General features: G+C 42.2%; 1 protein-coding gene across 1 annotated transcript in view; it reads left to right on the top strand.

The window, feature by feature from the left end:
* Nucleotides 1–12,741, top strand: part of LOC121600304 (SKI family transcriptional corepressor 1) — a 45,617-nt gene that overhangs the window by 558 nt on the left and 32,318 nt on the right. Inside the window, exon 2 of the mRNA XM_041928771.1 lies at nt 466–1,365. Within this exon, the coding sequence (XP_041784705.1) occupies nt 1,336–1,365 (30 nt within the window). The 5' untranslated portion in view covers nt 466–1,335. The remainder of the gene's footprint in view (nt 1–465; nt 1,366–12,741) is intronic.

Here is a 12,741-nt window from a genome sequence, read left to right as displayed (position 1 = left end):
GCGAGAGTGTTGGTTGTTCACGCTGCAGTAGTATTGGTGGGAGCGAAAATAATTCTGAAGTTGCGCCACGACGTCGCACTAGTGCTAGCGCGAAAGCAGCGGAGAGGAGATTGTGTTGTTTGAAAATAATACCAACACCCGTTCAATGTATGGGTGTTTACATTTGTGAGACATCACGGGCAGTGGTTTTCTGGGCTCGTCGTCGTCGTCGTCGTGGTTGTTATTGGTGATTCGCTGGTTGGTTGCTTTAGCAATTCACAATTTCCGTTCCTCTGCTGTCCCAGTCGAGTATCTTGAATTTGAGGGCGATTTTCCCATCGCAACTGCATGTCGTGAAGCTGACGCACACGGCCAAAATTAAATCGATCGTCCAGAAAATACAATCATGCGCAAAAATAAATACCCGTGCAAAATGACGAGCTGCTAGAAAAGGTTTGCTTCAACCGATTTTGTTTGTGTTTTCAGGTGCAGTCCCTGCCGAGCGGGCCAGTGTCAAAAGCGCTCGCCAGTGAATACCTTCGATTAGTAATGGCGAATCGCAGTGCCCTTTGACAAGTGCTCCTAGTGATTGCCATCGCCACAAAATTAAACACCCATCGCTCCAGCGCGAGCTTGCTTCTTGCCCATTTCGCTGGGTTTTGTTACGAGGCGCATTATTGCATTGTGATACATTTAACAAAATCAAATGATGTGAATTTGTTTGCCCTTCCTTGTGGGTGTGTGCGTGTGTGTGCGTGCGTAAATGTGTGTATGTGTGTGCGTGTGTGAGTTTTACGGTTTCATATGAAGCGAAAATTGGGCTAGGAAGTCCAGAAAAGCATCGCGTTTAAATGCCTGCTTTGATCAATATCTGTTAACCAATGGTTAGCTCAATTCGAGGCATCAGCGAGGTCACACTGTGAAAAGTGATAGTTTTGAAAAGTGAAGTTTTGTAAAGAATTGAGAAGAAACAAGCACACACCCACCATTACGGCCGCGACAGCAACGGTTGTATTGCCGTTCACCATCTTTTTATTTCGACTGAAGTCTTCTGGGCAATGCTAATGTGCGTGAAGAGAGGTTTTGCATTGGTTGCTGGAAAAGATAGGTAAAAAAAGATTAAAGTTATTAGAAGAAAAACACAACCTTTCCGAAACCGATCCAACAGTGAGGTACGAGTGAAACGTGAGGTACGCAAAGGGCAATAAACAAAGCGGATATCGCTTGGCATTGTCTCGAGAGTACCCGAGAGCTACGGGGTTCACCTGCACTACATCCGGAGAACTGGGAAAAGGGAAAGCAATAGGAAGCGGATTCTAGCGATTGCCGACCGAGCTGGAAAAGAAGGCAGGCAGGATGTCGTCAAAAAACATACCAGCTGATAAGGTGAGTGGCCTGGAAAGTGCAGGATGCATTTTATGATAGCAAACGATAAGCGTAGGCAAAAGTAAACATGTTCGGGAGACACACCTTCCTGCTCCAACCTGATGTATTCCTACATTGCCGCGACTTTCTTTTAAACAGCTTTGAACATCAAATTATGTTTAATTCCATTTTTTTCTGGCTGTGCTGCACTGTGGGGGAAATTATGCATGATGATTCTAAATAGATTTACATCATAGACTAAATCAGCGCACATCATCAAACATCAAATCAAATACATCATGTTCGCGCAATTAAAGCAAAAGCTTTGATACATGCAAATATAAATAAATAATCAAAGGGAATGATTAAACAAAGCAGTGCAAACTTTGCAATACGATGGTATAGCACGGTATTAAACATTTCAAATGAAAATCTTAATGCAGTCTGTTCCCGAGTTACGTGTTTCTCGACTTACGAGGATTCAGTGATACGTGGGTTTTCAAATTTGACAGACCAAATAAAGTGCAATTTGCTTCAAAAATTGATCAAAAATTGTTCAAATTGCATTTTTGCCCAAAAAAAAATCCGCTTAGAAGCCAGAAATATCAGAACTTTCTGATGATAAACTGTATAATGGGTCTTAATTTAATCGAAAATGTCGAGTAATCGAATGTATTTTAAATAAAATTTGACTTATGCGGATTTTTATGTTCCTCGCGTACCCATACACCGCGCACCTCGGGAGCAGACTGTACACCGATAACAGTCGATTATTTAATTACCATAATTCATTTACATTATTGATATTTTGACTTGGAAACATGACTTGTGCTAACTTTCATACGTTGAATTTTACATTTTCGCGTTTTTTCAATGCATAAAATTGAAGTTGTCCTTTAAATCGTTGTTTGGCCTGTTTTTAGTCTTACGTTACGAGGTTGGACATTTTGCCTATCGTACTTTAAATCTCTGTAAGCATCCTTCATTGTGCCGGTGAAATTCGCCTTGAGATCAACCGTTGGCCCTTCCTCAGCACAATATTTCACAGCCAAAAATGAGGGATGCTTTTCGTGTGGACAAATTTGATGAATGATTAATTATGAATCAGGCTCACTCGTAAAATACGATGCCTAGCAATTGCTTTCCGCAACGCTTGACTTAACGTAAATCATGCAGCTAGTTAAAAGGACCTTTAATGCTACGAATATTCTTTGTGGACCCGAAAATTTCCTCCCGTTTCCCATTCCGGAGGATGGGTTTTGATGGAATGCTAGTGGCCGTGTGAGGATATCGCCAACATCAATAACCACCATTTGGCAGGGGATGGCGTATTTAATTAATTAACTAATGAGCACGACAATAAATTAAGGCGATAACGGAAGGCTATTTTTTGTTGCCTTAATTGATGTTCCCATTGATCCTGTTGGAGAACCATGTTTCAATTTTTGCATTGTCGATACTGGTTGGCATTTCCGATTGCGGCTCCCTTTCGAGACGTTTACTTGGGGTGGATTTCTTTCCCCCAATTCATTAAATCACTTTTAAGCTGATTTTCTACCCAATATTGTACGCTTTGCGTAATTTGGTACCGAGACAACTGTTACTTTTTTGTTTTTAATTTTGTTTGAGTTATTTAGAAGATATCTAACAATAACATAAAATACATCTTCTTGAAACAACACATCTAAAACTCATCAAGTCATCAAAGCAGCTTGATAAAAAGAACCTCGAAGGAGTATTTAAATTTAATTGATCATCTCTGCAAGCACAACAGCAGAACAAAGAAAGGCTTCCGAACAGCATATTTAAAACAACAACAGCACGCCCGTGCATCGTAGAGCAGCCGATGATTTCCCATTCGATGTTCTACCAACTCTTGCTGCTGGAAAATGTACCATTGCTTCATTCCGCTCCCCGTACCGTCAAACCAAACGGGCAAAATTTCGACCCGGAATCCCTTTTGCCAACTGACGGAGTGCATGCGCGATGTAACCATCAGGATATGGAAGTCGTCCTTGCCGTCATCACCGTCATTTTCATCATCATCATCATCATCAGCATCATCTACCAGCACTGCCACCATCATCATGATACTATTTGGCGCTCTCTCAGAGCTCTGGGAAATGGTTTGCTCTCTCTCTCTCTCTTCCGTGCGCTCTCGGTGCAAATTCCAGAACCATTTATTTTCGACCCGTCTTCTACAGCAGCACGTTGTGGTATGATTTGCTCGCATGAGCATCCTTTTTTTTCTCCGCTCAACAGCAGCAGCACCCCGCAAGCTTGCACATAGCATATTTTTTGTTTTGTTTCCGGAAAAAGGATAATTCAAACACACACCACACAGGGAGGAAGATGCTTCTACGCTGTGCATATCTTTTTGTACTATTAATTTCTCCAGCACACTGCACCTTGTTCTACCGGGGAGAGTCAGCCCCAAGTAAACACCATCGAGACGTCCATATTGCTGCAATTGTGTTTGTTTGGTACAATTTGAGTTCAATATATATGAAAGTATGCGCATTGCGTGTTTTTGTGTGTGTTTTATTTTGAGATTAGTATGTAACAAAAATATAACCTGGTTTATTTGATTTCTAGGCTTTCATTCGCCCACTTGCCTTAATTTCATCCGTTCGCTTCCTGCGCTACTTCTTGCGCTGTCAATCGAAATCATCGTAGCGTGTCACGGCTAGGGGGGAAATGTTTTCTCCGCACATGTAATTCGACGTGTAGGAATTTGATTTGAATTAATTTTTTTCTCCTGACTCTTACTATTGCTTAAGCCACTTGTTCATCAAGGCGTGGCTCGGGGCAAATTTGATTACTCAATCTCAGCTGGCGACAGCTTGCAGCAAATTGCTTCCCTTTAGTTGCGCCTGAACAGGGTGGACCGAATCAGTCTCAGCGAGCCTCAACCTCTGGATGGTTGAAATCTTGCCGATGTGATGAACCTCTGCGATGTGATGCTCGCACAGGAACCTTCAAAATGAAGGTGTGTGTGTATTACATTATCATCGTTTCGGTGTTAAGTGACTGTAAGGCTAGCAAGGGATAAGCGACGGCTCTTAAAATCGTTTACCAACAGACAGGCGTTTGTGGAGGAGGGGTGGGGGGGGGGGGCTCCGTATTCTCACTCGAAGACTTCTCAGCTCAATCGATTATGCGTTCGTTTGTAAGACGTGATTTGTTTGCTTCAAAGTGACTGTGACGTTTAGGCGGTCGCCTGTTTAACACGCTTCAGCTACCACATGTGGCAGCCTTTCCGCCGAACACGAATGGTAGTGGAATATTATTACGACCTCCTGCCGGGAACATCAAGCACATGATATGGTGATGGTGTTGTAAGAGCACGACAGAGGCACACGCGGTGGTGTGTTGGGGGACTTACACTACCCTTGATGTCAGCTGTATGCTAATGGTCTCCACTCTAATGTCCTCTCGGTTGTCCTTTTTTTGTCGTGTTCAGTTGTATAATATTCTTGATGGGTCTTTTTTTACGGTTACTCTACGTTATGTTCCTCCTATTGCGGCTATTTTCTTACCATTTTGTTAGTTTAAGTTGTACAAATTGCACTAAATTATGTACTTAATGGATGCGAATTGAATATGGCACTTGATAAATAAATTGGGTTTGAGGGAAAAACAAGAATCAGCATCCTTTTCTCATAGCCATGATAGGTATGTCAAATAATAGAAAAAACAGTAAATATTAGGCTGTACGCTTTCACCATCCTTTGGTGTAATCATCCTTATTTCTAGTGGCGCATTAATGCACGAACGGAATCCTTACCGCAAGAGTTTCTTAACAGTGCATTCCAAGTAAAGTCCGTCTTCTCAAGAAGTCTTGATTGTAGTAATGGAATTTCTTTACTTTACTTTGTGTTGGCCTACTCAGTACGGACTTGGTGCTATCGCGGTTTTCATAAGCCCCTCGCCCTTCACTATTGACGACAGTGTTGTGAAGCGTCGCTTGGAGGTCTCTTGTTTGTTTAGTTGCTCTCGGAGGGGTTCACTTTGGGCGAGGGAGACCCTCCTGTAAATGCTACGCTAGCCAAGGATTTTATTTCATTTTTTAAGTGCCCGGTTTCCTTCCTCTCGATGGCTGCTGCTGTCTATGCAGAACGGGAGAAGATACCTAACAAGCTCTGTAGCGGAACGGAAACTGCATCAATTTGTCTCGAGCGCGCTAGAATGTTGTGTGCCCAATGCGTCGTTTGAGCGCGTGCCGTGGGAAGCTTCACGTTGCTGGGTTTAATACCATTTTTATTCCCGCTCAGCAACAAATTGCATACCGCGAGGTTCGGTCATCGGGTGGCGGGTGATTTCTTTTTTAATTTTTTTTACCGACCAACCACACCCAGGAAGCATAATGGTGTGCGAAAATTGTCCTCCCAGCTACGACGATGGCTAGTAAAAGGACTTTTCAAACCTGCTTTTTTAAAATACGTACTATGATTTCAACGAGGGACTGTAGACAGAGGGCGAGTTTGGGGAATTTCAATTTCCACCATTGTGTCCTTCCTTCATGCAGGAAACATGCAGAATGTCGATTGAAGATGTATTAGAAAGAGAGATAAAAAACGAAGAAAGAGATGTCGAACAACTTTCTGCGTTTTTTGCTTTATCCTTTCTAGGCACTCAGAGGGACAGAGCTTAAACAGGGTGCACACACAATAGGACAAGAAAAAAAAAATTAAATGCTTTCGAAGTATATACTATCTACAGATGTATGGGTGTGTGTTGCGGAATGGGAAAAAAGTTGTTCCATTCGGGAAACGGAAGAAAACAATGGGAGGCAGTGGGGGAAGTAAATGATAGGGCGACCAGATCTGTTCGCAGCATCAAGTAGCGCTTCAGCAGAAAATGGAACGAGTACAGCACGCGGGAAGAAAATTTAATATCCCCGCTCGATAATGGTTGGTGAAGATAAAAATCACACAAATGTAAAAGCAGCCGTTGCGGCCAAACGGGGCAGCACTAAAATAATTTAATCGTGTAAAAAAAGTGTTCGAACGCGACGAACAAACGAAATTTGCTGTGCGATGGTGAAGTGTCCCAGTCCAGAAGAAAAATGTTGAGTTATTCGTTGGGACCATTGCTTGGTGGATGATGATATTTTAGAAGGACGATCGAAAAAGATGTGCTGTATTACAAAGTTGTTGCTAGTGTTGTTCGTTTGGTTCTGTTATTCATAATGATGCCCTGCCACGTATCATTTATGGTCTCGCTATCGCTATCCCGCTGTTGATCATCATAGATGCAGAATCTATGTGGTTTTTTATTTGGCTCTACTTTAATGGTTCGATGGCTAATGTCGCTAAAGCAAATCGTATTTAAACATTTAACAATACATTTTTTACATCTTGAAAAGTTAGTATGCTGTCCTTCAGCATTTTGATACGTAAATGTCACAACATTAGAGCACAAGTAATAAAAAAATATGTGTTACTATTTTTTCAAACAGTGTAATAATGCTGAAACATAATTATTATGAAAATAAGGTAAAACCGGTAAATATGTTGGATAAATGAAATGGGCAAAATAGTTCGTTATTGTCATAATTTGAAAGTAGATTGAATAATGGATCGCATTGAAAGCCATTTTAGGTGTCGCTAGAAATGTATTTCCTTGGACCTTCGCTATCCATCGTCGGTGGCACACATGCTTCACTCCCGTGCTTCAGAAGTGCCAAAGTTTCGTCCCTTTTCTTTCCGCTACATAATTGAGGTTCCGTTTGAATCCCATTGCTAATTGGATATTGGTTCTCGCTCAGGGAATTTTGCTACGTGCTTGGGTACGATGACAGTAGAATCCCAGCTGTGGAATATCGCAATGTACGTACACAGCGTATTACATGGTTGTAAAGCACATTGAATGAAAATTTAACATATTTTCGTACTGCTGTATTGTGTGTAGATGCACTGCATAGTTACATTTGAAGAATCGAATAGACTTACCGCCTATGCAACCGCGTACGTCATCTAGAAAAATGTGTTTGACCAGTGGTTTGCGGGAAAGGGGTTTCAGCGCTACGCAACTTCTACGACAGTCAGTGGGAACATGTTTGCCAGTTTGCAGACTATTAGTATACTTTGAAGGACACGGGCATAGCGAAAGGTCAAACATAGGAAGCGGAACGGTGGCAAATAATACTTCGTGCGGTCCTTTTCTCTTACCCGGTTCTGATGGCAGGATCATCGGTTCGGTCAATTTTCCTATTCCGGGCGCATAAAAGCATTCTACGCTTTGCATCAGCCGCAAGACGTCACGGACGACGAAAGGGCCTTACAACCCTGTGGCACAGGAAATACAGTAACGACGCGGCATATAGCGGGGAACAATAGCTATTATATGCTATTGTTTGTTCACCGTACTGCCATTTTATGATGCTCTATCGTATTACTTACGCTTGCTTCCGTTATCTAAGAAGATTTCCGTTTAATTATTTATTGGTACTGCGTTGGTCATTGTTGTATGTGTGTATCTTATGAGAAAATACAAGGAACAAGGAAAGCACCTTTGTGTAGGCCACGTATCATTAACTAAATTAGGCGGGGATCAGCATTAGCAGCCTTTGTTACGTAGCTGATAAAGCTGTCGAATTTTACAACAAAAGTGTTCAAATGGATGACAGTTTCAAGCAATAGTAAGCTAAATATTGTTAACAATCTTCTTGTTACGCTAAGTTTGTCACTGATGGATACAAATTAAATAGTTTCTTTTCGTTTTTAGTTTAATTTTTTCTTCAACTTTCCTTGGGCAATAATGTTTTTGTAGAAGAGTTTTTAGACAGAGGCTGTTTTCGGACTGCAGCAGACCACAGTATTAGTTACATTCCAGCAGGCTGACATCTGACATCTGATTTGATCATTAGGAACCTTGATGTTTGTTTTAGGTTTCCATTTTGATCTTTTCGCTTTTTACTTTCTTTCTTGCTTCTTCTTTTTGTTCGTCCGTTCATTTGTATATTGTGTCTGGTGGTACAGTCGTCAACTCGTACGACCTAACAAATATGCCCGTCATAGGTTCAAACCTCGAATGGACCGTGCCCCCGTACGTAGGACTGATTACACATAGCAGGTCTATTATCCTGCTATGTGTAATCAGTAAGTCACTAAAAAGTCAAGCCCACTTCACTAGTTGGTACAGGCAGGATCAAATTTCTGAAAGATAACGGACCTATACAACAAAAATATGATCATGTCAACCAAACTTTACACCTCCAGTCTACCTGCAAAGAGATGAATGTAGTCGCAAGACTCAAAATCTATATAAACAAACCATACTACTACTACTACTACTACTACTATAGGCAGGACTTAACCGACAACGGTTGTTGTGCTAAAATAAGAAGATTTGTGTATATTTTGTACGAACTTTCTTGTTGTGGTCCTATACCCTGTACACAGCTTTCCGGTGCACGAAGCCTTCCGTGCCTTTGTGCCGTGGATCCTGATGCTGTGTTCCGATGCGCAATTGAACTATTCTCAACTCTCGCAGCTCCTAGGATAGAAAGAAGGAAAGAAATCGACGCGGGATGGTCGCTTAAGAGGGCTTTCTGTTTGCGGGTGAGAGAATTCAAAGAGGAAGAGAGGGATTTGATTGTTCGTTGGTAAAATTCGAAGGTTTGGGATTGATTCGAATGATAGAGGGAAGGTGAATGGCATATTACTGTATTCTTGTTTCCATTTCATCCTCATCCGTATCTATCCGCACGGTCTTCTGGGCTCTCGCGAAGCTGATCATCGTCACGATCGTGCTGCAAACGCTCCGGCGGAGAGTGCCGGAGTACGATAATCAGGGTTCAAATTGTGAGATTGAATTCGTCGTAAGCGGCTGTTCCATCTATTTATCTATCGTTCCTTCGGCTCCCCCACCCCCATAGCTGACCATTAAAGAGAGATTATACTCTAAACTCCAGCAGCTTGGTATACCTGCTCGATGCAGAGATATGTGGCCTCTATGTTTCCTCTGCTCAAAGTTCACCTTTCAATAACCCCCAGCCTCCAGGCCCCTCTCACCCACACCCTCTAGAAAGCTGTTCCGTTTGAACGAGCAGGTTCTGTAATAGCTTTTTTTCTGGTGCTCGTAGCAAAGGTCAATGGCTAGACGCGTACCTCCGTCGTCGTTTCGGGCCGCTCTCGTCTTCAACATTTTGTAGCTTTTTTTTAAGTGAAACGCGATCCGTTTCGGAGCTTATTATAAAGCATAGCGGTTTTCATTATAATCGTGCACGTAGCCCTTCAATTCACCGCAACAGAAATACAATGGAAACGAGCATATTTGCTATATTTAAATTTTTTACGTTAAGACAAACACTACAAAAAATCAACTAGTATTACTTATTATTACTACTTATCACTAGTATTATTATAAATGGCCGAAAATTTTACTTTTGAGTCTCGAATTATTACTTAAGCAACAAATGTTTACTTTATATCAATGTAATTTATTAAAAATCATTGTCTGGACAAATCGACAGCTTAGTATCAATTAAATGCTGGATCGGTAACGGGTTTTTTTCGACAGAATCCACATGGAAACATGCACATACATTTGCATCGTGCTTTGTCATCTATCATCATGTTTTATTCAAAGCGAAAAAGATAGCAAAACTCCACTTTCTTTTGCTCGTGTTTGTTTTTCTGTTGCGGATCTCAATCTGTTTCTGGAGCGCGGTAATAGCTGTATGGAGCACCGCCAACAAGTTCGATAGCAAGATGTCTCATAAAAGTCGTGTCGTAAATTTTGCCATTAGCGGGGCGCGAGGTGTAACGCTGCCCCCTAACGATTGGCAGCGAGAAAGGGAAAAGGGTGGCGTTGCGCAAGCATATGTACGAAGCAATAATTAAAGGGAAAAAATCAATCAATATTTGCTTACGAAGCCCAACGACGAACCAGGTTGGGGTAACTGTGTATGTGTGTAGTGCGCGCGTGGTTGAGCGAGTTTGTCTCGACTGGGGTGCAGCGTGCTGCCCCCCGGATGTATGTATGTGCTTATGTTATACGAACCCGCTTTTGAGCAGTTGTTACGTCTCTGGCTCTATATTGACGTACTAAAGCTCCGTAGATCATGTACACCTTCCAGCTGATTGCCAAAACTGTTCCACAAGCACACAAGGCAGCGGGAGAAACAAATTTAAACAATCGATGCTGAGGCCTGCAACATGCGTCCATGTTTCGCAAGAAGCAATATGTTTATGCTTGTTCGGTGTAGTGTGCCTTCGGAATCTCGCAACCTTGTGACCTTCTCCGTGTTGACGCAAAGCGGGTGTGTGTACACGTGTGTTCGCGCTCGCGTCTGTGTGTGTGTGTCTGTAGCTTTAATATATTATTTACGCTAGTGAAACACGCATTCATCTCGATGACGACTTCATCGAACGGGCGAAAGCATTACCAAGTGAACGTTTCATCCAGAGCCAGACCCTCCAATTAACCGGTCACTGCTTGATCACACCATCATCATCATCATCGATTTGTTCACTTTTACATGGCATTTGTATGCGTGCATCCGTGCGTGTCGCAATCGGTGTCAAAAGTAGCGACAGTGTGCTGTTGTTGCTACAAGGTCATCGATCGCGTTCCAAATCGATCGAATTGGACCATTCAAACCCTTGCGAGCGTGCTGCTTCCGTTTCGATGCGAATGGCTGTGATTTCATGGTATAACATTCCAAATAGTAGCAAACGCGTCCGCCCGCCCTGCCTTGGCTTGGCGCCTGGCGAGGACTCATCCCGGTTCCCATTTCATCGAGTTCCTACGGCGCGGCAGAAATATCGAGCTGCAACTTCTGGTACGCTTCACTCAACGCTCGTCTCTCATCTGCAACATTCGGACGCAGTGTGACGAGGCGGGGGTGTGGTGCGGTGATCGCAAAGGTACCTTGAATAGCAATCTGCGTTGCTCAACAGATCGTATCGATCTGGGGCAATGGTTCAGTTGGGTCATTCATTTTATTGATTCGTATTGTTGAAAACTACGTTCGCATTTGGATGTAGGCATAATTGAATTAACTTTTGTAATTATTTTTTTTATCTGCATCTGTAGCAATGGTGTATATGATTGATTCATATGTTTTCAAGGTCAAGAAGCATCCGGCTAATTGTAAGGCCATTGTTATTGTTTGAATTCAACCAATAAATTTAAATGTAACTGTTGGAATGTAAACGATCGAATATTGTATTAAAATTCGTTGTATAATAAATTACAGCATTTTGAAATTGGATCACACAATAAATAGAGAGACTTTTAAACACTTCGATGTTGTTTGTTTATATCATTCTAAATGCTATAAATGTTATCATCAGTTATTGCGTAGTAAGATAGAAAACAGTAGAAAATCATTTAACAGGGCTAGATGCCTCGCTACCTTGTATTAGTTATTGTTTAATTATGGCCTAACCTTCGACGGTGCGCTGTTTCTATGCTTGAAGGTGTGCGCTGTCTCGCTCTACATCCACTGTTTAAGATTGGTGGTGCATTCGTGAGAGTTTCTCTCAAAAGTCCTTTCACCTTGAAGTTGTATGGCTTATGCAGTGTTGTTTTAAATGCATTTTTTAAAAAGGAGAATCGTTTTTGTGCCATCTAAATCGAGATATGGTGGCTTGGTTCGTATTATTGTTCGGCTCATCCTTCGACCGACGATTGGCGATGACCTTCGGATGGATCGGTTTGGCCTGGCGTAGTGAAATCGAGTTTACGGCCATCGGCCTGCTCGTGTTAAAGAAGAGGCTAACCGCAACACCTCCATCGGATGGTGTTTGCTATTCGGTAGAACGAATGTGTAAGACGTTCTGCTGGAGCGCGCCGTTCACAAATAGATCGATTCTTTGCCACTCCTTTGCGCTCCTGGGTATGCGAAGCTCGCGTACACGTGCAAATGCAGCAAGCTTGCATGTGGACGTGTACACTATCTTATGCGCTACATCTGTCCGAGGCAACACGCGTGCATGAGTGCTGATGATGCGTTGAAGCTAAATTTATAGTTTACGCCACGGTAGAATGGAAATTGACCATGTCCTCGGGTGCATCGCGGCGCAAACGGAAACGCATGCTATGCCCGTATGATTACACTGTTTGCACTGAAACGGATTCAATTTAATATCAATTGTTAGGTCCAATCGAAGGCCGTTGTTTAAATGTCTCTCTCTCTCTCTCTCTCTCTCTCTCTCTCTCTCTCTGTCACTCTCTCTCTCTCTCTATCTCTATCTATCTCTCTATCTCTTACTCTCCTCTCTCCTCTTGCTTACTATCTCTATTCCGTACGATAAATAATATTTCATTTCGAGGAAATAGTCGCAGGAAATGGAAACATGTTCTTTAAAGGTTGTTGATTTTTTTTATGTTGCTAGAAGTCTGCCATGGTACGTTTGGTTTTTTCACCCAGGTAAAATTTTTGAA

Source organism: Anopheles merus, chromosome 2R, assembly GCF_017562075.2.
Source record: "Anopheles merus strain MAF chromosome 2R, AmerM5.1, whole genome shotgun sequence".
NCBI classification, from domain to species: Eukaryota; Metazoa; Arthropoda; class Insecta; order Diptera; family Culicidae; genus Anopheles; species Anopheles merus.
The sequence above is the reverse complement of the archived record's forward strand: the minus strand, read 5'-3'. Positions and strand labels throughout refer to the sequence as shown.